The sequence below is a fragment of the Rhineura floridana genome, chromosome 1, assembly GCF_030035675.1.
Source record: "Rhineura floridana isolate rRhiFlo1 chromosome 1, rRhiFlo1.hap2, whole genome shotgun sequence".
Taxonomy (NCBI): domain Eukaryota; kingdom Metazoa; phylum Chordata; class Lepidosauria; order Squamata; family Rhineuridae; genus Rhineura; species Rhineura floridana.
The window spans coordinates 226,309,068-226,335,131 of NC_084480.1; the positions used below are offsets into that span (position 1 = coordinate 226,309,068).

The 26,064-nt window shown below is 40.4% G+C and overlaps 1 protein-coding gene across 3 annotated transcripts in view; it reads right to left on the minus strand.

Annotated features, from left to right (window-relative positions):
* Nucleotides 1–26,064, minus strand: part of ZNF407 (zinc finger protein 407) — a 592,912-nt gene that overhangs the window by 200,521 nt on the left and 366,327 nt on the right. For all 3 annotated transcript variants that reach the window (XM_061594384.1, XM_061594394.1, XM_061594402.1), the window contains one exon: nt 7,417–7,537. In XM_061594384.1, coding sequence (XP_061450368.1) covers nt 7,417–7,537 — 121 coding nt within the window. The remainder of the gene's footprint in view (nt 1–7,416; nt 7,538–26,064) is intronic.

Genomic DNA, 26,064 nt, shown 5'->3' on the forward strand with positions numbered 1-26,064 from the left:
CCCCCCTCACCGCGTACTCGACGACGAGTGAAGAGACAAGAAAGGGGGAGGGGGAGACAGGTGGCCCCTGAGGGTGGATTGAGGCGGAGTGAAAGGCTTCGCGCCCGTTTGGGTCCTACTTAAGAGTTGGGCGGGAAAGTGCACTTCGCTCTGTCAACTATCTTTCCATGTCGCAGGATCTGTAAGTCAGTGGCGCTTTATGAGAAGGCACAGCGTTTGTGTGGATGTCACTCTAATAAAAACTGAATTGCTTTCACCCACTGGTCTGGTCCCTCAGTCTCATCCTGGACCTGACAACCCTTCACTGAAGAGAGAGGTTTGAGAAATGAGTAAGAGTTAAGAAGATTCTTTACCCTTTCCTGTCTACCATGTGGGCTGCTATAAACTCACTCTGACAGACAGCCAACCCAATTCCAGTGAGTAATAATTGTCACAGAGAAAACACCCATGGTTTGGTCTACCTTCATGGGCAGAAGACTGGGAACGACAGCAATTGAAGCCATTCTTCCCAGTGTGTAAACTCTCTTTTATCACTACTGGGCAAGAAACAAACCATCATACAAACAAGAAAGTGCATCATCAGTGGGTTTAAAGGGGTTGAGCTGAACACATGGAACCACTATTATTGCTTTTATGGATGTAAAGGAGTGAGGTCAGAGCTAAATGAAATGCAAACAGAAAAACAAAAATAAAAGACAGTGATGAGTTCTTAAATGCAATACCACACCACCAACCACAACAAGATTCCTATCAGTAAGACAGAAAACTTAGCATTCTGCAACCAGTCTGGGTTCCTAACCAAAAACCAAAACTAAAAAAACCTGGCAACCACCCAAGATCACAGAAATCCTTATGCAGCGCAACCTGACCCAGGGGCTGTAGCTAGTGCAGGATGCTGCAGATCAATTGCTGACATAAGTGAGTCCTTATCAGCACATAATATCTCTGCTCTGAAATCTGCATTGGTTGTCGATTTGCTACCAGGCCAAGTTCAAGGTGTACTTTCCATGTTATGGGTTCCATATAGTACTTGTTCTTCTCTTATAAGAAATTTATAAGATTTAAATTTAGTGTGGTAGCACCTACACAGCACCAATAGGAACTCCCTACCTATTGACATTATTGTATTATTTTCAACACCTACTAAAAACATTTTTGTTTAGGCAAGCCTATCCAGGCATGTAAAAGCTATTATGCTTTTTATCTGTTTTTAACTCATTGTTGGTTTTATTATTTTGAATGTTTTAAAATATCTGTTTTCAACTGTTTTTGCCAATAATTTTATTGTTTTAATTCCTTCTGTAAACCACTTTTAGGTTTTCTACAATAAAGTAGTATATAAATGTTGGAAGTGAAAAACTTTCAGAGTCACTGTGGCCTTTGGGTCTCTTTTAGGAACAAAGGAATCTGCCTTATACCAACTCAGGCCATTTGGTACTATCTACTTCAGTACTGGTGACATGGACTAGCATTGGCTCTTCAGGATTCCAGACAATAGTTTTTTCAAAAGATTGGACTTGGGACCCTAGCATGGAAAGCTTGTGCCCTACCACTGAGCTACAGCCCTTCCCGTTTAAAAATTATCTTTAAAAATTGCTGTTTTCAATTCACTAATGAATGCACAGCATACTAGGGCAGATCCACACGATGCATTTAAAGCACATTCAACATACATTTGAAGCACATGAATCCCACCACAGAATCATGGGAACTGTAGTTTGTTAAGGGTGGTGGGAATTATAACTGTGAGAGGGGAACTATAGTTCCCAGGATTTTTGGGGGGGAAGTCATGCGCTTTAAATGAGAGTTGGATGTGCTTTAAATATATCTGCATTACTTCATAATCTTTGCCTGCATTTACATCATTATTTTTTAAATTGGAAATCAGCTACAATGGTTACTTGGTGATGATAGGCTATGCACCATCTCTCAGCCTAATCTGCCCCTCAAGATGAAAACAACAGGAGGGAATCATGACCACCCCAAGAAAAAAGGGCACACTTAAAATGTAGAGGAAATAATAACATACAACCACAGTGTGAAATTAGATACATATCGAGACATAGTATGAAGAAATATTTATATAAGCAAGAATGTCAAAGAAATTATTATTTACACATGTAAAGATATTTATAGTGCAATCCTATGCATGTTTACTCAGAAGCAAGTCGCAATGTATTCAAATGGGTAAGTGAGCATAGAACTGCAACCAAATGATAAGGAACGTCACTCACCCAACCCAAAATTCAGAATCATGCCACTTTAAGCTGTTTTGCAAGTGATTTGTACTTTTTATAGTTATTGAATTTTCAATTGATTTATTTCTATTTTAACTGCCTTAGTTTGCAACCCTGCCTCTCAGGGTTGTTGGAAAGATTCCATATACACACTGGAGATGTAAAAATACATACACCCTATATAATAGTTTATTGTCAAAACCAGTTGGCCATTGCAGAACTTTTTTTTTTTTAGATGAGTATTAGTTTCCTACCAAATAAAAGCATTGACCTTTGGGTGAAGGGTGGGTAATACATTCTAATTCTATTAAAAATTCTAAGTAAGCCCTGCCTAGTTGCTTTTTTAAAAAAGGATTGGAGGGAGATTTACAACACAATCCTTTGCTATGTTCACTCAAAAGTGAACAATCCTAACTATGTCTACTCAACAGTAAGCCCTACTGAATTCACTGTGGCACAGTGGTTAGAGTGTTGGACTACAACCTGGGAGACCAGGGTTTGAATCCCCACACAGCCACGAAGCTCACTGGGTGACCTTGGGCCAGTCAGTGCCTCTTAGCCTCAGAGGAACACAATGGCAAACCACCTCTGAATACCGTTTACCATAAAAAACCTATTCATAGGGTCGCCATAAGTCGATATCGACTTGAAGGCAGTCCATTTCATTTTTTCATTTTACTCCCAGGTATGTGGGATTAGCACTGCAGTTTTACTCCCAGAAAAGTGGGTAATGGATTAAAATTTCATATTGGGAAGGTTTGCAAAACAGGTTATGAATTAGACAAATAAACTGTTCTCTTCAACAACCCAGTAAAATTTAAACTTGTTTGCCGCCTTAAAAGTATAACATATTATACACTTACTCAACTTCTGATGCGCAGACAAACAGGAAAAGGAAACTGTTTTCAAGATTTGCAGTGGGTTCTAGCTCTTGCCTGGATGTCAGAAAATGTCTTGTCAATCACAACCCTGACTTCACTTATTGGCCAAAAACCTGAAAGGGTGGGGATTAGAACAGCCCACTTTTAACAGAAGTTGCATGGGGGTGGCTGACATTTTGGTGTATATCTCTTGAACCAGACCACCTAGAAATGCATTTCTTTCTTTTTTTAAATGAAAGCTAAGAGTCTGGAAATTAAGGTAACTCCAAAAAACCGGAGTCTCCAGGCAAAAACCAAAGACTTGGCAACCCTAATGCTGTTGGTACTGGTATCTCTCTCTCTCTCAAACCAGATGTATTACTGTAAATGGGCCAAATGAGAATTGCTAACAGTGCTTGACTGAACCAGAGCCCCAGAGAGAGAATGTGCTGTAGCTTGACCCAGGCATGATGTAGAGGGAATTGGTTCATCGGACATGAGAGACAGCAGCACAGAGACAGAGGACATAGCTATGGCTTGTGTCTTGGGGGGTGAGGACCAGAAGACTGTCAGTAGAAGTACTATGTCTCCCAGACCTCTGCTTGCTTTTGTGTAGCTGGTGGTCAGGAGTGATTATGGTGCTTTGGGCAGCAGAGAAGGCAAGCAGGCTCTCAACAATGGCAGGCACAATACATGCAGGAATAGCAGTCAAAATGATGGGTGCGGCTAAAGCAGTAATGAGAATTGAGGGAATGGTGGCAGGAAAAGAAGGAACAAGGCAACAGGGGCCAAAGGACTGAGGAGACCCACAACTAGAGAAGCAGGAGCATGAGGGACTTAACAGAAATGGAGAGTCAAACGGAGGTTGTTGTTGCTTTTTTAACAGGAATGATGGAGATGAAGAGAAGCAAAAACCATAGACTACAGGGTCTCAAAACAATGCAGGGAGCACATAGCACAAGAAAAACACAGGACAGATGTTTTTTAAAAAAGCAAAAAAAACCCAGGCTTGAGCCAAGGATGAAGCATAGAGGTTGCTATCTATGACCACTGAGGGCGAAGGCAGAACTGAACTGGATTGAACCGGCTACGGAAAGCCAGAAGTGCCTCACAAATCTGAACAGCGGTTCTGCCTTTGACCGCTAGGGGGAGCTCAACTCCCACCTGATGTCATCTACATGCACGAGAGAAGAGGGCAGTACAGCAGTGATGTCAGGGTGGTTTGGGCACATCAGTGGGACCACCAGATTGGCTCTGCAGTATGCCCATACTGCCCTGATCTCACTATCACCCTGCATCATGGGGTAGTGATGCCAGGTCCACAATGGTGGCCCTCTGTGCTGGCCTCTCCTGTTATAGTCCTGTTATAGTTAGATAAACAAGTTTCAAGACAGGGGAAAGGAGATAGGGCATATTTCATCTCTGTCATCCTTATGAAGCTTTTCATTGCTTTGCTTAAAGGTTGCAGATGATGGAAAAGGACACTCTCTTGAGACCCTAGGGAATGGCTGCCATTCAGATAGACAATACTATTCTAGATGGACAAATAGCCTGAGCTGGTATTGGGAAACTTATGCTCCTAAAAGGAGGAACTCATATATCTTCACATGCTTCGAAATACACTCTCCAACTTTTTTTTTGTTAATCACACCTGGGGAATCTGGGATATTTGACTGCATCTGACCATGTAAATTTGTTACCTCCTTCATGTGTATGCCAAAGATATTTGATTTGTACACCATGTTTGGGAAGGTTAGAGAAACCTACACACCCCATGGTGTACCACTCTGGTTGCTTTTCCATTCTGGAAGCAGCACTATGTTCCTCATGAAATGCCACTCCAAAATGTTCTCTGATCTTTCGAAGATGTTTAAGGTGTGCAGGGAAGCTGCCATACTAAGTGGTAGCTGAAAAGCTTATTTTTGCACACAGAACATTGACCTGATGTTTTAGACCCCAGTCCTTATTTAACTTTGTATAATGTGAGAGTCAGTGTGGCGTAGTGGTTAGAGTGTTGGACTACGACCTGGGAGACCAGGGTTCGAATCCCCACACAGCCATGAAGCTCACTGGGTGACCTCGGGCCAGTCACTGCCTCTCAGCCTCAGAGGAAGGCAATGGTAAAACCCCTCTGGATACCGCTTACCATGAAAACCCTATTCATAGGGTCGCCATAAGTCGGAATCGACTTGAAGGCAGTCCATTTACATTTAATGTACAGAAAGTTTTACCTTAGGCTAGTCCACATGGCTACACATTATCCTGGTGATTATAAACACATGACTTGGAAAACTACTGATTTCAGTGGAATTATTTATATGTGAACAATATCAGAGTGGAAGACTCTCATATTTTTGCTTTCATATCTACTTCACTGGTGAGACTTCCAACCTGGCTAGTCTTTGGCTATGGGCAAATATGTACCCTGGGCATAATGTTTTGTGCAATATCTTTCCTGGAGATGGATAATCTTCAAATATTTTGTAAATAAAATGGGATGTTATTCAATGTCATCTTGTATTGTGGCTGAAGATTATTGAAATTAACAACAAACACTGTTCTGAACCATCAGTTTCATAATGATGGTCCCCTCCTTACGAACATTAGTGCATTCATTTGTGCTTCTGATAAAGAATTATGCACACTCAGCACTTGCTCTGCTAAACTGAGAAAGAACAGACAAGATTATTTAGTTTGAAAAGAAGACCTACATCTTGGTTTTCTTCTAATTACTTTGTTGTACACACTGGAACATATTATAAATGGGTCTTTATTATACAAGGTTTGAGCATATACAAAATAAAGGAAACTATGAAATCCCTAGGGAAGCTGTCCAAAAAGAGAAAAGTGGTCTCTGTAGAGTCACTCTCCCAAACTCAGAATGCAAGTGCTGCTGAATCCACACAATGAATCCTTCTGCACTTGATGTCAGAGGCTATAATCCCTTACCAAGCATTGTTTAATTAGTTTATTATGCATAATAAATGTAAAATATTTTAGTTTAGTTTACATAATTATATTAAAATGCATTCCATTTATCCGTAGGCCTGTAGGATATCCTTCACACATGACATATTTTTAGAAAGGTACATTTATAAAATTAATGCAGTTTGCAAGTCTGGCTGTTTTAAGCTTCTTATCTATTACTATGGAACATTTTCTAAAAAATTTCATTTCTGCTACCTTCATTCTGCTATTTTACAAAAAGGACAAACAAAACAAAAACAAACCAATGAGCATATGCCAACTTGCACAACGATGCTTATGTAGAATTAGTAGCACTTTAATAAAGGTTTTTTGGTAACTTAAAATGTCAATGTTATGCTTGTAGTGAGATAATTACAACCAGAATTTCATTCTACTGGGGAAAATATATACTGATTCTACTTTCATTGAAAATAAAATAAAATTCTATAGTGGGCACGAGATAGCCTTCAATCTTTATTTTTGTTTTTGTATTTTTAGTCTTATTAACAGGGTTTGTAAGACAAATGAACATTGGCCCCAACAAACAATCCAATTTGGTGTTCAGCTGAACACGGGGTCAGTGGGGATAGATGAACAAGCCTCCGTGATGGAATATTTAAAATAAAGTACCTTTTTCTGTCATCATTCCCCCCCCCCCAGCTCTGACAACAAACATTTTGGATAGATTTAAAATGACAAAAATGTATACAGATCAAGGTGAGATTAGAAAAAACACACTTCCACTTTAGAAGTAACCTCTAAAGCTTATATAGGACAAGCTGTGTTTCATTTGAAAGGTAGCAAACCCACAGCCTCCTTGTCTAATTATGAAAAGGATATCCATTCCTGGCTATGAATCATGCAGGAATATTTTCCATGAATCCACAGGAAAAGCAACAACAGTAGCAAATAAACCAGAATCTGTGCCGCTAAACTGACAGGCAGGTGGTTCAATTTAAAATACTTAATGGACAATGAGCCTGTTCAATTCTTAGGGGGACTTTCTTCTTTAGTGTCATGGCTGCAACTCAACCAAGATTTTTTTCCAAAACTGCAGCTGATCTGAAAAGGCAATGCAGATGAGAAGTCCCTCCACAGAGAATTTGAACAGACACTAGAGCATCTGGAAATAAACAGCATTAGCACTTTAGCGTCTCACATCAAAAAGCTTCTAAACAGGGGTTCTGTCCCCATTCGCAACACAATTTGAGAAATAAGTGGTTTTCCCTTTATTTGGCTTAATCCTGTGCTGATGAGGACTTTATGTCAATATATTTATTTATCAATTTACATGAACCTGAGTCATCATGTACCTTCTACCAGTTCTTTATTCTCACGACTGAACCCATTACCTGTAGTCACACCAAGGACATCTGTAGGGTTTTTCTCCAGTATGGACACGTTTGTGCCGCGTCAGATGGGACTGGGTTGTGGAAGCAAAGTTACATTCATCACATTTGAATGGTTTCTCTCCTGAAAGACAGTGAAAGTGATTCATTTTTACAAGCAGAAAGGGGAAGGTTAGGCTTCCTAGATATCAACCCGCAACACAACTGAAGAGTGAATATAAATGGCAGTTCTAAAAGAAATACACAAAAGCTGATGTACAAAACATTTCTGGACCAATTCACTGCTACATATATTATCATCTTTAGCTACTATTTATTTCTTTACACAACACATGTATCAACTGACTTGCCCATTGCCTCTATGCAGTGGCTAGTCCATGTACTGAGTTGTTTGTGTGTACTCAGTCACAATGTGGATCAGCTCCCATAATGTGGTCTGTCTTAGTACTCAGCAAATAGGTTTTTAGGAGCAGCAAGGCAAGTCACATGGTAGCAATCAATCTCTGAAGCAAGTGGGAGTATACTAATAGATCCTACATGGAGAAGCTCTTATGAGGAAGTACCAGCCCTGTAGCTAGCCTTCTTTGTTAGTGGGGCAGCCACATTTGTGAGTGGGGCTTTGGGAGGGGAGCGGCACATGGTGCCAACCAATCCCCCCCACTGGTGGTGGAGAGGACATGAGGACCAAGGCCGGGGAAGGGAAAGGCAGTGACCTTCCCCTTCACTCCTCCTCCATCCAGAGAGTGTGTTAACATGAGTGTGTTACATGAATGAAGTTTACACTGTTGAATTGTCTCACTCATTTTTTAGAGATCCCTAGGAACACCAGACTCAAAAGCTTGACTTTGCCAAAGCTGCAGCCCTCTTTCATCTGTAGTCTGTCCCTGCATTCTGATTCTTCATGAACTGCTTTGGTAAAGACATCGAGCTCCTGAGCTTAGCTTTGATGCTGCATTAGGTATCTCAGTTTCAGATGCCACCCAAAAGTTGTCCATACAACAAGTTTAGGAAAGGACAGAGAGAAAATAAGGGTGTGTTAACTCCTCCTTGACAGCTCCTTCTTCCAGTCTTGTTCCTGACCTTTAGATTTCCCTTCCTGCTATATAAAGGACTAACTAAGCAATTGGAAATTAATTGTGGAAAGCAATTGGATTTTTTTTTACAAGTTGCTGGGTGGGATTTTCTGTACAGAAACCTGAAAAGGCCTCACACTGAGCTGCACATATTGAGAAAAGCAGAAATTAGGCCTGAGTTACAGCCTAGGTGGCCAGCCAGTCACCTAGCTAACTGAAGTATATGCAACAATATTTCTATTTCTCTAGGACTGTTTTCATCCTTTGCCAGCAAGTAATAAAAAAAATAAGAAAAAACAGCCACTATGATCGTGAGTATAGTGAGTGCTTTAAAAGAATAAAGGGTAACTTAGGGTAGCCAGTTTTTCAGATCACTTTATCTCTGTATTTTACCCTTTAGCAATAAGCACACAATCCTGCTCATTATAATAACTGCAGAATAAACAAACTCTTACTTTTTACTGCAGGCAAATAAACATGCTTTGTTGCTGGCGGATAGAGAACACTACTGAAAGTGAAAAACAGAGCAAATGAAAGCCTAAGGGGTGGAGTCTAACTCTAGCCCATAATACAAAGTGCTGATATTTAACTCTTCAAAGGTCATGTTACTATACAGGCTGGGTTTTTTTCAGAATTACTTTGTAATTATAGGGTCGTTGTGATCATAAAAATGCCACCCTTAGGAAAAGTCTTTTGGGGGCTTTTCCAAATAAGGCTTTTGTTGTGCACTCGCCCTGCCTTATTCACTTAATTTTTCAGAGGTTTCTATCCTTAAATTGCTCCTGTTCTTAAAACAAGCTATCATTCTTTAAACGGAGGCTGTTATTGCCTGTCATGTCACAAATTAAAAAGACAATTTAAAAAAAGCTTGGAGGGGGGAAGCACAGCTCTAGAGGGGTGCCCCATCCCCCCCAAGCTTTAGGCTTGGGAAGTACCATCAAGTGGCCTCCATGTGGTAGACATTGTATGAGACCTGGACTGAAAAGTGGATTCATAGTACCAGTTATTCCTATAAAATGTAATACTTTTCAAAATCTATGTGCATTCTTCACTTGTGACTCCCTCAACATGTTTTTCACAACTTGAGGCAACATAATTTTGCTACTTATGATCAACAATTCATAAAACTTTAATGTATGTGGATATTAGGGATGGAAAGCTCTGTCAATTTCGGTTCTCTCAGTTTCTCACTTTTCTAATGTTAAATTCAGTTCTCTACATTTCTGCAGCAATCTGCAATTTTTTTAAAAAAATTCCTCATTCTCCAGCATTTTACTGGGAATAAACATTTTTGTAGGCAGGTTTGACAAAGGTACACATTTTTGTAAGCCATTTCTCATAACATCATGCCTTTATGCATATTATTTTCACTCATGTATTCTTTTTTATGCACACTTTCCCCTAATACATGCATTTTATAAATTTTGTTTAGTTAGCGAACTGCATCCCAAAATTCTAATAAATGCGAATTTTGAAGGATAGCTGTATTTCAGTTCTCATATTGTTTTGCAAAGTGCAAATTTGATAAATTCTGCTTGAAATGCGAACTGAATCGAAATTCTCACTCATCCCTAGTAGATATCCCCCCACAATACAAATTGAAAGTCTCCTTGTGATTGAAATAATGGTCATACAGAAGAAGGAGAAATAAGAATGTGGTACTGCCTTGGCTCAAAATAATTCACTTATTCTTCTGCATCCACAACAACTCTTCTAGCAATGTACAATTTTAATGGCTGCATAAAATATACTTCCCATTACAGCAAAGCAGGTCTGCCAAGTTTATGCATGTATTAAATAACCCAATTTGCACATTTACAAATAATTTGCACATAGCCTTAATATGATAATCTGTGTGGAAGACACTGGGTGGAAGTTAATAGTAGAAATAGCACATCACTTTCAAATTTCACTTTCATGATTCCTCTGAGGTGTCTGTATTGGAGTGGGGAGGAACAGGAGACCAAAGGAGGCCAATATTAGTCAGGAGGTGACACAGTGGAAACTGTAACAAAGAAGTTAGCAAGTCGTACTGATGAGATGTGTATGTGTGGGTATAAAGTGATGAATGTTGTGTGGAGGGGGACCTAACACACAAAAATCAACTCGGAGTGCAGGGATAGGAAAGAATACAAATTCCAATTTGGGGATTATTAGAAAAGGAACAGAGTAGTGGAAGAATGGAGAAACTGAAATGTTTTCCTATACAAAAAAAGTATTGTTTGTCTATGATATAGTACAGCTGATGGCTAACAGCAGAGAAGGGAAGTTGACTTTGTGTTCTACTGTGGCCAGAAAACAGTTGGCTGGACTTCATTGCTTCATCAACTCTTTTACTTTACTTGGCTACAGAAGCAAATGTGGAACAAGTATGAAACATACCTGAACAGCTTGGGCATGTAGGTTTTAATCATTTTAAAGAAAGTTTCTGCTCTGTTGTTTTCTGTTGTCTGATATTTTCAAAATAAAACTAAAATTTGGAAATGGCAACTCTCATGGGCTGCAAATACTTTGGATGATCTTGTTTCAGAGAATTAGAAATATGCTGTAGTTGCCTTCTTCATTTTCTCTTTCCATATTTTGCAAACATTTCCAAAATCAGCAAACTATGGTTAGTGCCTTGTCTCAAACCACGATTTGAAACCATCAGCTTGAAGCAGGTTTACATATTGGTGTTTGGAGTGCAATTCACAATTCAGATGTCATGGCAAACTGTTGTTAGAAAAGATGAGGAAATGCAGGAGGAAATCTAAGTGCAAGGGAAGGATAGAAAGGAAGGCAAAAGAAGGCTGAATGTGAACCCACAGTTCAATTCTGTTTGTGACAGTATAGGCTTCTTCACATTTTCTAGTTTGCAAATTATGCATTATATTATACAGCCACAAGAGTGGCTGTATACTATAGGCAGCATGGATGTTTCACATTGCACAATGTTAAATTGAAAATACCCCCATGCCATTCTGATGCTTCCCTTATAAGCTCATTTCAAAACAAAACCTTATAAAACTTATAGTCCTGAACTCAGAAACAATTGCTTAACCACCCTCTCAATTTTCATGGCGATACACAAAACAGTCAGAGAAAATAGATAGTTCAAAGTATAAAAAGTAGACTTTTTTTGTCATACTTCTCATAATCTGTTGAAATTCATTAAAAATCAGTCATGTTAACAGAGTACCTATAATCCTCATACTGACCTTGCCCCATACTCTGACCATCTTCTGCAGTTTAAACGTTAAAAAAATGCATGGCTGATTTTTAATTAATTTAAGAAATTTTGGCTGGAACCCTATGATAATGTCGCATGCTCAATAAGAACCAACTGTCAGAGTTCTAAAAGCCAGACTCACAGCTGTTGGGCTTGCCTAATCAGGGGGTCACACCCACACCAGACTTTGATTTCACTTGAGACAGTCATGGCTTCCCTCAGAGAATCCTGGAAAGTGTAGTTTGTGAAGGGTGCTGAGAGGAGACTCCTGTTCCACTGAGAGAGCTCCAGCGGCCAGAGTGGTTTAACAGTCAGCCACTCTGATTGAAGGTCTGTGAGGGGAACAGGGCATCTCCTAGCAACTCTCAGCACCCTTCACTAACTACACTTCCCAGGATTTGTTGAGAGAAGCTATGACTCTCCAAAGTGAAATAAAGGCCTGGTGTGGATGTGGCCAGGGACAGCTTAGGGTGGGAGGCTACATGTGCCTGCTGTAGAATAAAAAGGTGGGGGAACGCCTGAAAAGCAATGATACTGTTCACAATGTTTTGCTTTTGGAAAGGAAAGTGGCTTCCCTTCTGCCCAGTGCCCACCCACCCAATCCCCTCCCCTCCCCTAGGTCAGTGTTGGACTAAGACTTGGGAGAACAGAGTTCGAATCCCCACACAGCCATGAAGCTGACTGGGTGACCTAGGGCCAGTCACTGCCTCTCAGCCTCAGAGGAAGGCAATGGTAAAACTACCTCTGAATACAGTTTACTATGAAAACCCTATTCATAGGGTTAACATAAGTTGGGATCGAATCAAAGGCAGTCCATTTCCATTTTCAAACATGATTGCACAGAAATAAATCCCATTGAACTCAAAAAGTATGCAAATGATCAAACCCACCCTCCTCCTCCCCTTCCTTTGCCCTCCCTCCCCATCCCCATCCCCTTCCAATCCCCTCCTTCCCCTTCCCCCTCCTCCCCCACCCCTTCCTCCTCCCCATGGTCAGTTTTACCTATCTTAAGCATGATTACACGGAAGTAAATACCATTGAACTCTATAAGCATGCAAATTATCACACCTGCCATCCCCCCCATCCTTTGCCCCCTCCAATACACTCCTTCCCCTTCCCCCTCCCCTTCCTCCTCCCCCATGGTCAGTTTTTCCTATCCTAACCATGATTGCAAAGGAGTAAATCCCATTGAACTCAATAAGCATGCAAATGATCTGACCTGCTTTTCCCCTCTCCTCTCCCTTCCTTCTCCCCTCCCCTCTCCCTTCTTCCTTCTGCTCTGCCCACTCCAGCCCTCCCTCCCGGTCAGTTTTACCTATTCTAAGCATGATTGCATGGGAGTAAATCCCACTGAAAATAAACATTCAAATGATCAAACCTGTCCTTCTCCTCCCTTCCCCCTCCTGCCTGCTCCCATCCCAGTCCTCCCCTCTGCCTTTCCTCCCCTCCCTCCTCATCCCGTGGTCAGTTTCACCTATCCTAAGCATGATTGCAGGGGAGTAAAGCCCACTGAACTCAATAAGCATGCAAATTATCAACCCATTCTCCGCAAACTTGCACAGGATCCCATTTCTTACCTCCCGGATTAAAAGCAGGGAAATTCACTAATAGGCAAAAAACCTTGTGGTTTAAAAACGTACCTATAGCCCACAGATATTTCTATCAAACTTTAAAAAGCGGGGAAATTGGGCAGCTATAGTGAATGCACCAGGGGAGCAGGAGACCTGACCTCCTCTCTGAGATAGTGTACTGTCCTACAAATTGGTAAAAATGCAAACACAATTTGGGCTGGTCTTTCACAGTCCAATCCACTTCCTGTGTAGCTTGGAAGAATTTGGTAACATGTGCCTCTGAGCATATGGTGAGTGGTGGCAACATCTGCAATCAGCCCAAATAACAGAAAGAAGACATGTGCTGTGCTGATCTTGTTTTAGCAGGGAGGAAGCAACAATATTAAGACAGTTGATATAGTTCAGATAATCACTTTAAATATGTCTGATTTACTTTACAATTTTAGTGAATTATCCTATAGGAAATCATTTTCTTTTGTTCCTGTGAATACGTGAAGTACAGCAACACTTTGCAAAATTTACACTAAAAAAACTCCAAACATAATTGTGGAATAATGGCACTGACTTCTGCAGAATAGTCTCCAGTGGACCTCAGGAGTGTCTCAATTTGCACAAGATAAAACAGTGGGAAGTGAAATATATTCTAGCAAAATGCTAGGTGTGCTCTATGTTTTTAATTGACCTTGCCCACCTTGCCTTAAATAAAGTGGCTGAAAACATGCATCCTCTTTTTTCGAACACTGCTAAAGTAGCAACATATTGTAATCAGTCTGATTTTACATCAAACTGCAGTTTCAGATTCAACTGTTAATGCACCCAAAATAGAAATAGAACATAACCTCCAATTTGAAACACAAAAGGCTGTCTTCACCATCCTATGACAATGACCAATAAAAAGACTTTGAAATTAATAAAAATAAATTTGACATAGATTTCTAGGATGAATAATGAGGGAAATAAAATTTTCTAGTTTAGATTCTCTGTAGAAACATTAGTAACACAGGAAAGAAGTAAAGTAAGAAGAACACCAACAAACATATACAAAAATATAATTATCTTATCTTTCGAGATGGCAGGTATTGCCACCGCTCACCATATGCTCAGAGGCACATGTTACCAAATTCTTCCAAGCTACACAGCAAGTGGATTAGACTGTGAAAGACCTACCCAAATTGTGTTTGCATTTTGACAAATTTGTAGGACAGTACAATATCTCAGACAGGAGGTCAGGTCTCCTGTTCCCCCGGTGCATTCACTGTAGCTGCCCAATTTCCCTGCTTTTTAAAGTTTGATAGAAATATCTGTGGGCTATAGGTACGTTCTTAAACCGCAAGGTTTTTTGCCTATTAGTGAATTATATTGTATATTAACTGTGATGCTCATTATTCTTGTTGTTGTTGCTGTTGTTATGTGCCTTCAAGCCGATTACGACTTATGGCGACCCTATGAATCAGTGACCTCCAACACCATCTGTCATGGACCACCCTGTTCAGATCTTGTAAGTTCAGGTCTGTGGCTTCCTTTATGGAATCAATCCATCTCTTGTTTGGCCTTCCTCTTTTTCTACTCCCTGCTGTTTTCCCAGCATTATTGTCTTTTCTAGTGAATCAGGTCTTCTCCTGATGTGTCCAAAGTATGATAACCTCAGTTTCATCATTTTAGCTTCTAGTGACAGTTCTGGTTTAATTTGTTCTAACACCATTTGGCTTTTTCGCAGACCGTGGTATACATAAAGCTCTCCTCCAGCACCACATTTCAAATGAGTTGATTTTTTTCTCAACCACTTTTTTCATTGTCCAACTTTCACATCCATACATAGAAATTGGGAATACCATGGTGTGAATGACCCTGACTTTAGTGTTCAGTGATACATCTTTGCATTTGAGGACCTTTTCTAGTTCTCTCACAGCTACCCTCCCCAGTCCTAGCCTTCTTCTGATTTCTTGACTATTGTCTCCCTTTTGGTTAATGACTGTGCCGAGGTATTGATAATCCTTGACAAGTTCAATGTCCTCATTGTCAACTTTAAAGCTACATAAATCTTCTGATGTCATTACTTTAGTCTGTAGTCCTGCTTTTGTGCTTTCCTCTTTAACTTTAATCAGCATTCACTTCGAATCATTACTGGTTTCTGCTAAGAGTATGGTATCATCTGCATATCTTAAATTATTGATGTTTCTCCCTCCAGTTTTTACACCTCCTTCACCTTGGTCCAATCCCGCTTTCCGTATGATATGTTCTGCGTACAGATTAAACAAATAGGGTGATAAAATACACCCTGTCTCACACCCTTTTCTATTAGGAACCAATCAGTTTCTCCATATTTTGTCCGTACAGTAGTCTCTTGTCCAGAGTATAGGTTGCGCATCAGGATAATCAGATGCTGTGGCACCCCCATTTCTTTTAAAGCATTCCATTGTTTTTCATGATCTACACAGTCAAAGGGTTTGCTGTAGTCTATAAAGCACAGGGTGATTTTCTTCTGAAATTCCTTGGTCCGTTCCATTATCCATCATATGTTTGCAATATGATCTCTGGTGCCTCTTCCCTTTCTAAATCCAGCTTGGTATATATATTGAAAGCTTCCAGTCTGTGGGCCATTGTTTAGTTTTCCATATTTCTTGACAAATTATTTTCAAAATTTGCACAGATTCAGTCTCAGTAGCTTGTAGCAACTCTATTGGTATGCCATCTGTTCCTGGTGATTTGTTTCTTCCAAGAATTTTAAGAGCAGCTTTCACCTCACATTCTAAAATTTCTGGTTCTTCATCATATGGTTCCTCTGTGAATGAATCTGTCATCCTGTCATCTCTTTTATAGAGTTCTTCAGTGTATTGCTTCCATCTTCCTTTTATTTCATCTCGGTCAGTCAGTGTGTTCCCCTGTTGATTATTCAACATCCCTACTTGTGGTTTAAATTTCCCTTTCATTTCTCTAATCTTTTGGAATAGAGCTCTTGTTCTTCCCATTTTGTTGTCCTCTTCTATTTCTATACAATAACTATTGTAATAGTTTTCTTTGTCTCTACGTACTAGTAGTTGTATAGTTGCATTTAGGGTTCTGACCGTGTTTCTATCTCCTTTTGCTTTTGCTTTCCTTCTCTCTTTAACTATTTTAAGAGTTTCTTCAGTCATCCATTGAGGTCTTTCTCTCTTTTTAACAAGAGGTATAGTCTTTTTGCATTCTTCCCTGATAATGTCACTGACTTCACTCCATAGTTCTTCTGGTTCTCTGTCAACCAGGTTTAAAGCCTCAAACCTGTTCCTTATTTGATCTTTATATTCTTTTGGGATGTTCTTTAAATTGTATTTTGGCATTATGAGTGCTGCTTTGTTCTTCTTTAGCTTTACTATGATTTTCGATACGATCAGTTCATGATCTGTACTGTAGTCTGCTCCTGGTCTTGTTTTTGAAGGAAGTATGGAACTTCTCCATCTTCTGTTTCTAATTATATAATCAATTTGATTCCTATATTGACCATCTGGTGATGTCCACGTGTACAGTCGTATTTTTGGTTGCTCAAAAAATGTGTTGGCAAGGAACAAATCATTGGCTTCACAGAATTCAAAAAGTCTTTCTCCTGCTTCATTTCTGCCTCCTAAGCCCCATTTCCCCACAATTCCAAGTTCTTCTCTGTTCCCTGCTTTTGTATTCCAGCCCCCCATGATTATCATCATATCTTGTTTTGGTGTGTGATCAATTTCCTCCTGTACTTCTGCGTAAAATCTCTCCAATTCTTCTTCTTCTGCGTTTGATGTTGGAGCGTAGACTTGGATGATGGTTATGTTCATAGGTTTCCTGTTTAATCTCATGGATATAACTCACTCAGACCTTCCGTTGTAGCTCCTAATTGCTTTTGCTACATCACTTCTCACTATTAAAGCAACCCCATTTCTTCTTGATTTCTCATTTCCTGTATAAAATATTTTGTAGTTGCCTGATTGAAAATGTCCCATTCTCATCCATTTTAATTCACTCACGCCAAGTATTGTAATGTTGATACGCTCCATTTCTTGCTTGACAATTTCTAACTTTCCCTGGTTCATGCTTCTCACATTCCATGTTCCTATTGTGTGCATCGTACAACTCTGGACTCTCCTTTCGCATCTGTGCGCATCAGCCTCTGGGCTTCCTTTCGGCTTTGACCCAGCTGTGTCATTAGTCACAGCACTACTCGTACTTGTCCTTTGTTCTTCCCCAGTGTCAGCTCTTCACTGAGACAGCAGTGTCAGTGGGGGTACAGGCAGGGCTGGAGATTCCTTGGTAATTGCCAGGCCATAAGTCCTCAGCCGGCAGCTTGGCTATAAATCTGCCAGGCTAGCAAGGAGGAAGCAAGATAAGGGCAGAGGCCGTTCAAAGCTTACGTGCCAAGCCAGAAATCCAGAAGAGACATCAGTGAAGGTCCGGGTCTAGTTTGCTGAGAGATCAGTCCAAGTCAAGGTTCAGGGGATAGGAAGACACACAGTGGTCACGCCTGACGTTGTAAGCAACAAGCTGAAGCCAAGGTTTGACTTTTAAGGAGCAGGTTTGTCAGCAGGTGTGAGCCATCAGCGTTTTGGCCTTAAGTGGACAGGCCTGCCCCTCTTCTGCCTGACCTTCTGTTGTCTACGTTCTGCAGGTGAGGGGGGAGTATCCTGTTCACTGTCTGCGTCTGGCTGAAGGGCTTCAGCTGTGTCTGGTGTGCTCTGCAGCTGAGGGGGAGAAGGAGCTGGGTTCTCAGGAGTTTCCTCCATTTCTTCTTCTGGGTCTGCTGCTTCTGGGTCTGCTGCTGTTACTCCCGAGTCATCCTCATCTGATGAGTCCTCTGACGGGGCCATGACACCCAGTAGCTCGGTGAGTGCCTTCTGACCTGGGGGTCTCATCTTCCAGCACTATCTCGGGTTGCATTTTGGATACTCTGTTCATAGGGTTTTCGTGGTAAGAGTTATGTAGCGGTGGTTTACCATTGCCTTCCTCTGAGTTTGGATGCATCTTAGTCTGGTGTTTCAGCTTTGACCATTCCGCCTTGGGTGCCCCTGCCAGGAGTCTAGCCTCTTGGTCTAGACTCCTGACGGCATTGCTCTCAGCTTCTTTAACACTCTCAAACCCCCTCACCACGTTAAGGTGTGCATCCTAAGGGGGCTCATTATTCTAGGTACCCCAAATATATTTTAATAAAATTAATAAATCTGAATTAAGTCAGTGTATCCTGCTGTATTTTTATTTATTTACTTATTTAAAACATTTATAAACTGCTTAATATTTTAAAAATCTCTTATGCAATGTACAACTTAACAGTAAAGAATATGATTAAAACAAGAATACAACAGAAAACTGTAAAAGCAGTATAAAAGCATATAAAAACAGGAATTCATGCAAACAAAACAGGTTCTGATCTGATGAATCAGGAAAAGCCTGGACAAAAAGATATACCTTTACAAAATGTCTGAAGCAGCTAATGGTTGCTGTTTGATATATGGTAGAGGGAAGGAAATTTCATAAACAGGGGCAATAGTGGGAAATGGCCATTCTGGGATAACTGCCTTAACACAGTCTATAAGGTGCTGTAACACAAGTAGAATTTCCCTACATGATCTAGGTGATCTTACAGGTTTATACAAGGAGAAGACATGTATTTTTGTCCTGCTTCTCCTACTAGGGCAATGATGCACAAGCATCTCATCCTCATTTACCTACTAGTTGCAAGAAAGGATTTCTTGCTTAGCATGCCTTATAGAGATCAGAGTCTAAGTAGACTGGCAACCCAAACTTTGTTTGCCTCCTTGTGGAACGACTGACTCAATACATCACATTCATGTCTTTCTGTCAAAATTAAGGCACTTCTGCCTCTGCAATCCAGCTGAACAGCCTATGTCCAACAGACAGCAGAAAAATGCAACTGGATGGGGTAATCTCGACAGAAGCATGGGCAAAAGATTGTGAGATTACAGGTTACTGAACTAAGCCTACCTTTGGGTAATGGTGGGATGTCACTATGCCAATTTCCAAATGTTACTGCATATTACACACAGACACACACACACATATACGACATTCCATAGAGTCAGCTCTTTCATGTACAGATCTCCTCAATATTTTCAATTCGAGAAAAGTCTGTATCAGCGGTTTCCAAACTTTTTGACCCCCACAGACTACTTGAAAATTACTGATGGCCCTGGTAGACCACTTCATGATTTTTCTGCCTGTTGTAGCAATTGTAATGTGCTACGTCAGATGCTGCATGATTTTTAATTGTATTTTTCTTTTATTCTTTGCTTCTTTTATTTCTTACATTTATTTTTTACGGGGTATTTTATTGTGTTAAATTTTTCATTCCATAGAATTCAAATTGTAATACAATAAAATACTATATAAGAAATAAAAAGCAATAAAAAAACAATTAAAATCAATATATTTCATTGGGACATGCTGTGGACCATCTGAAGGAAGGTTGCAGATCACTGCTGGTCCATTGACCACAGTTTGGGAACCCCTGCTCTATATGAATTAGGGTGTAGTGGCTCCAACATACAGCGCACATGTCCATCAGTTGCATAAAGTAACACAACATATAGAGTTCCAACCATCAGATTCTGGGAGATGGGAAGACACACTGCAATATAGTGAGCTACCTCAGCCTGAGTCAGACCATTGGTCCATCTATCTCAGTGTTGTCTACACTGATTAGCAGAAGTTCTCCAGGATTTCAGGCTTGAGTCTTTCCCAGTCTTTTCCTTTCCTACCTGGTGGGACTGCAAATCTGCCCGTCCAAGGGAGCAAAAACATCAGCACGGAACTACTAAATAACTCTGATAATATTGACACCCTCTCTGGGTCGAAACAACAGTTCTCAAGAGCACATCCAAGAGCTTTTTCTATTAACACACAAACTCACCCATGGAACCTAGTATTGCAAAAGAATAAACTAGCAGTGTCATATAAGCAAAAGTACCCCGGCCGCAAGACATTATATCCTAGCATTGCATTTTTGGATAAATGTTTTTCCCAACTCCTTCTACCCTTACATAATACAAATTATATAAGATCTTTGCTTAATGTATCCTTGCATCCAGATTACCTTCGAATGATAATCACCTTTCACTCTATATCAGATGTCAATCAGATATATTCATTAAGAGAGAAGTTTGAGGAAAGAGGATTCAGTATACAGAGATATTATATAAACTCTATCTCTCCTACTCCGCTAATACTCCTTAACACTTACTCTCCTCAAGACTCTCTCCTCGAGACTGATTCCTCTATCACTATCGATACCCTGGGACCCCACTCACAACAAAGCATTCCAACGGGCCAGAACCTCTCGGCCCTACCCTCCGCGCCTCAATTTCCAACAACTTTCCTGTGCAAATTGATTCCGGAAGAACTACAACTCAAGGAAATATACTCTCAATTACCGACCACTGAACGTTCGTTAATTATTGACAAGCTATATCAACTAATACACCGACTTTTGGAGTTTCAAGAAGAACGGAATACCACAGGAACCCAGAGGCAGTTCTCGCATATTCCGGAGGTCCACATGCCAACTAAAACACAGGACGTGAATAATATCATTCCAACTTCAGTTAATGCGTCAGAAGCAATATTTGTAGACCACTCTGGATCTTTGAATCGAATAGAAGAGTTGCATTGACCTTTTTCATATACATTATATTCCTCAAATAATCTTCCATCACTTTCCATTCCTCCTCTTACATCTACAACCAGAAAAGGGACTGGGGTAGAATTACCTCTAAAATTCATTTCATGGAACATAGCGGGTTGGTCCTCTAAAGTCAATAACTCTGATTTTACCAGTTACTTACATAAATTTGACGTTATCTGCCTCCAGGAGACATGGATCACCTCAGCAATAACTCTGGATGGATACTTTCCCATACATCTCCCAGCACAACAGTCACCTGCAGAAGTTAAAGGCAGAGCAAAGGGAGGCCTAATAATCCTGATCTCCACCTCACTGACGGTTCAACTGGTCCATTTAACTCCTTGTAGTAATATTGCCGTAGCGGTACTACTTACAATGCACTCTTTATCCCTGTTATTGTTCAATGTTTATATCCCTCCATCTAAAACGAAGGCAGCAACAGATCAAATCTGGGAAGAACTAGATACCTACATATTAAAATGGGAGGCCACCTATCCGAAGGCTCTACCAATTATTATGGGCGATCTCAATGCCAGAATTGGCCCCAATAACGACATTCTATTTTCATCTAATCTGTGGGGGGGGAGGACAATGAACGGTTTGTCAACCATATGGAATGGTCCTCCAAAGATAACAAGGTAAATTATTCTGGCATTTGCTTAACTCGTGTGGTAGGGAATCGCGGTCTGGTTATATTAAATGGCTTAAATATCTGGGATTCATCTAACAAATTCACATTTATTTCCAACAGAGGAAGTAGTGTGATAGACTACATAATAATTCCCTTCAGATTGCTCAAGGCTGTAACTAACTTTTCAATAGGCACTAGACAAGACAGCGACCACCTTCCGTTAACTTTTGCAATTCAAATAAATGAAAAAATAAGATTAGAAGCAAAACACAATGTGTCTTCCAACTCCGCCAAACAATTCTACAAAAGAAATAAATGGTCCCCCCAGGTAGCTTCCAAGATAGCAGAGTATCTTGCTTTCCCCCCAGCACTGGCATCCCAAGCCCTGCTAAGCAACACTCTGAACAATGTAAAGGCCTTAGCTACATATAATACACTCTCTGAAGCTCTAAATTCTATCATTTCCACCTCTCACCTTAAAAAATCGAGCTTGAGTACTCATTTACCTCATTGGTTTGATCAAGAATGTAAATTAGCAAAAACACAAGTAAAACAATTATATCTACAATACAGATACTGTAATTCTACAAATCTTCCCCCCGAATATTATAATGCCAAAAACAAATACAAATCTATAATAACAAAAAAAAGGAGACAATTCCAACAAATAGGCTGGAATTCCCTAATACAAGCAGCTAAATCAAAAGATACAAAAAAATTATGGTCCTTAGTATCTGGAAACTTAAGGCCTACAACTTATACTCCCTGTAATATCCCTCCCTATATTTGGGAACAACACTATTTAGCTATACAGCAAATCGCACACCCATCTCCATTAAACAATCCATTTAACTTTGCTCTGGATACAGTGCCATTATGGGCTCCTATTTCCCATTCAGAAATACTAGACCTAATTTCTCAGCTTAAAGTGACAAAGGCACCGGGAGGAGACAATCTACCTCCAGAGCTACTAAAAAACCATCAAGATTGGTGGGTCCTGGTTTTAGCCAACTTATTTACATTAATAAACAACTCAGGACTTATCCCAGAGGCTTGGAGCGAAGCAGTAATAATACCAATATATAAGAAAGGCCCTAGAAAAGACCCTAACAACTACAGACCAATCAGTCTACTTTCAGTTATAGGAAAATTATATGCCAGCAATCTGAAAAACAAACTGGAGTCATGGATAGAGGAAGAAAATATCTTAGGCTGTGAACAGGCAGGGTTCAGGAAGGGTCATTCGGTTATCGATCACTGTCCCTTATTATTCCATTTGGCGGAGAAATACAGGAATCATGTGGGAAGTGGCTTATTCACAGCGTTTGTGGATTTAAAAGCGGCCTTTGACTCGATATCCAGAGAAATATTATGGAATAAACTGGCGAATACATCAATCGAGAAAAGACTGCTCTTTCTTATTTACAAACTTCACCAAAACACCTCCCTAAGAGTCCGATGTGGAATAGATGGGGGGTTGTCTAACACCATTCCTACTCTAAAAGGAGTAAGGCAAGGCTGTGTTTTGGCACCCCTACTCTTTAACCTTTTTCTCAATGACATGAGAGCTAGTTGTCTCTCCCCTTCCTTCCATTCTCCCAAGATCAATGAGCACAGTTGTCCAATTCTCCTTTATGCCGATGATGCGGCTTTACTATCCTTCTCCAGAATTGGCCTAAAACGCTTGCTCAGTACCTTTATGGCCTATTGTGCAGCAAATCAACAAGATATCAATTACAACAGAACTAAAATAGTAGCTTTTTCCAAATCTTCTAAGGTCCCCAACTGGTTAATAAACGGTCAATCGATCGCCCAGGTATCCTCCTACAAATATCTAGGCGTTCTGTTTCAGTCAAATCTTTCCTGGAACACTCATATCTGAGGGGCACTAATGTCAGCCCGGACCACCACAAAAAAATCATTCAATATTTTTATACTAAAGGGGGACAATTTATCCCCGCGGCCATACAAGTCTTTAATTCAAAAATCATACCCCAATTATTGTATGGCGTCCCCCTCTGGATTGTTGCCTATAAACCCCTTTTAGAATCAGTTCTCTCGACCTTTCTGCGCCAAATTCTGGGACTGCCAAACTGTGTCCCAAGCGCTGCGTTGAGATTGGAAGTTTGCTTAACATCAATTGAATGCAAGGCCTGGATATTAGCCTTTAACTATTGGTGCAAACTTGCATATAATCAAACCCCGGGTTATTTAGCAGGAATCTGGGAAGATACGTTTATATCCAGCTGGATGAGCTCTTTTCGCGATAAACTCTCTTTCTTAGGCCTCTCTTTACAATATCTAGCTTCCCTAGATGTAACTACTGCCAGAAATACCATCTGCTCCAGACTAAAGGATATAGACCGACAATGTGACATGGCAGCAGCTTTTAAAACTTGCTCACCCTTATATCACTCTCTATCTTCTGATGCCCATAAATATGCGCGTTATCTTGAATTCCAGACAATTCCCAAATATTCCCATGCGTTCATAAAAGCCAGATTTAACTGTTTATCCTCTTCAATAATGGAAGGTAGATACAAGAGGATCCCTTTTGACCAACGCCTATGTTTGTGTAATGAGGGGGTCCCGGAAACTCTCTCTCACGTCCTGTTGGCTTGTCCATTATATACCCAGGACCGCCACAAACACATCTCTCCAATTATAGCAAAGTATTCTAGTAAAGCTTCTGAGCTACTTATAACTTGTCTCTTGTCTGATTTAAATGAGCAATACACGAGAGAGGTAGCTAAATTCGTGTATGTAGCTCAGATTAAACGTATAAAACCTTTTAAAGTGATGGTATCAATACAAAGTTATGCAAATTCCAGTTTCTTTTATGCTACTTATGAATAACTATTTTATTATCTTGCCTTCATGTAAATAATTTAATTTTCCGGTGGTACCTTCTGTATCTCTTAATATTTTCATTTTATTTCTTTTTTGTATTCTAACCCTTGTATTTTAATCCATTTTATCTGTATGGGTCAATGACCGCAAATAAAACTCTATGTTCCTATGTTCCTACCTGGTGATGGTGAGGACTGAACCAGGAGCCTTCTTCATGAAAAGCAATTGCTCTACCACCGAACTACAGCCCTTCCCTAGATCATCTCATACCAAGGTACATCATGAGCATGCATGTGGTTAGAACAACAGAGGTCAGGAACAGAGGATTAAGAGAGACAAAGAGTGCAAAACGAAACACAAATAAAATGGAATTAACAGAGTTCTGTTGAAATAATTGCTAGCTTTGTAACTGAAGAGATTTGTTGCACTAATCCAGAGTGTCACAGAGAGAAATCAAATTTCTGAACTAATTTTTGCTGGGAACTCAGGATCCCAAATACCTCCTTCATGTTGTCAAGTAGCAAAACTGATCCTAGATGGGATACAATGACATCACTATTTTGTTTTAATCCATTTATATATCTTTGAAATGGAAATGGACTGCCTTCAATTCGATCCCGACTTATGGCGACACTATGAATAGGGATTTCATGGTAAGCGGTATTTAGAGGGGGTTTACCATTGCCTCCCTCTGAGGCTAGTCCTCCCCAGCTGGCTAGGGCCTGCTCAGCTTGCCACAGCTGCACATGACAGCCCCTTCCTTGTCTGCAACTGCCAGCTGGGGGGCAACTGGGCTCCTTGGGACTATGCAGCTTGCCCACGGCTGCACAGGTGGCAGGGCATGTAACCCCTGAGCCACTCACTGTGGGGGTGATCTTTAGCTGGCCCTTGACACCCAGGAGACACGAGTAGGGATTTGAACTCACAGACTCTGGACTCCCAGCCAGGCTCTCCTCCCCACTGTTGAATAAAACACAATGAATATGTTTTGCCACCCTGGGGTCCTACTGGGAGAAAGGGCGGGAGAGAGATATATAGTACTTACATTATAAATATGCCTAGCTTAATTCTGATAAGAGAGTAAATAACTTGAGGCTTGTTTGCCAATTTTAATAGCTGAGCTGTTAAATGTGCACCCCTGCTGTTTTTTTCTCTATTGTCAACAGCTGTCCTGTCCTAAATTCATTGGCTACCCTGTAAACTACTCACAAACATGCAGACAGTCAGTTAAATAAACTGGGGAGTGCATGCACAATAGTGCTCTTGTGTAGCTTTCATTCATTATAGCCTGTATCTGATTTATCTTCACAATAAATGAGAAGTCTGCATTTATTTTGATAATGTTAACTGTTGCTTGAGTGATTGTGCTTGCTGGTAACCGCGAGTAACACAGAAGACCCAGGAAGCATTTGCACGAATAAGAGGCAGGCATATGTACACCCACTGTTACGTGGGAGAATAAGAGAGATGTAGCAGTTTCCTCACATACAGTTTTGAGGTATTTGCATGGATTAGGACTGTTACGAAGGGTGGCATGCTCCCTTACCTTCAGTCTCTTTTTTCTGTTGTATGCATGCTGCATCCTGTAATTATAGTTTGCTATGATGTCCAAATCGGCAAACTATAGGACTTTGTCTTCAAACCTGTATTAAACAATAGTTTGAAGCAGGATT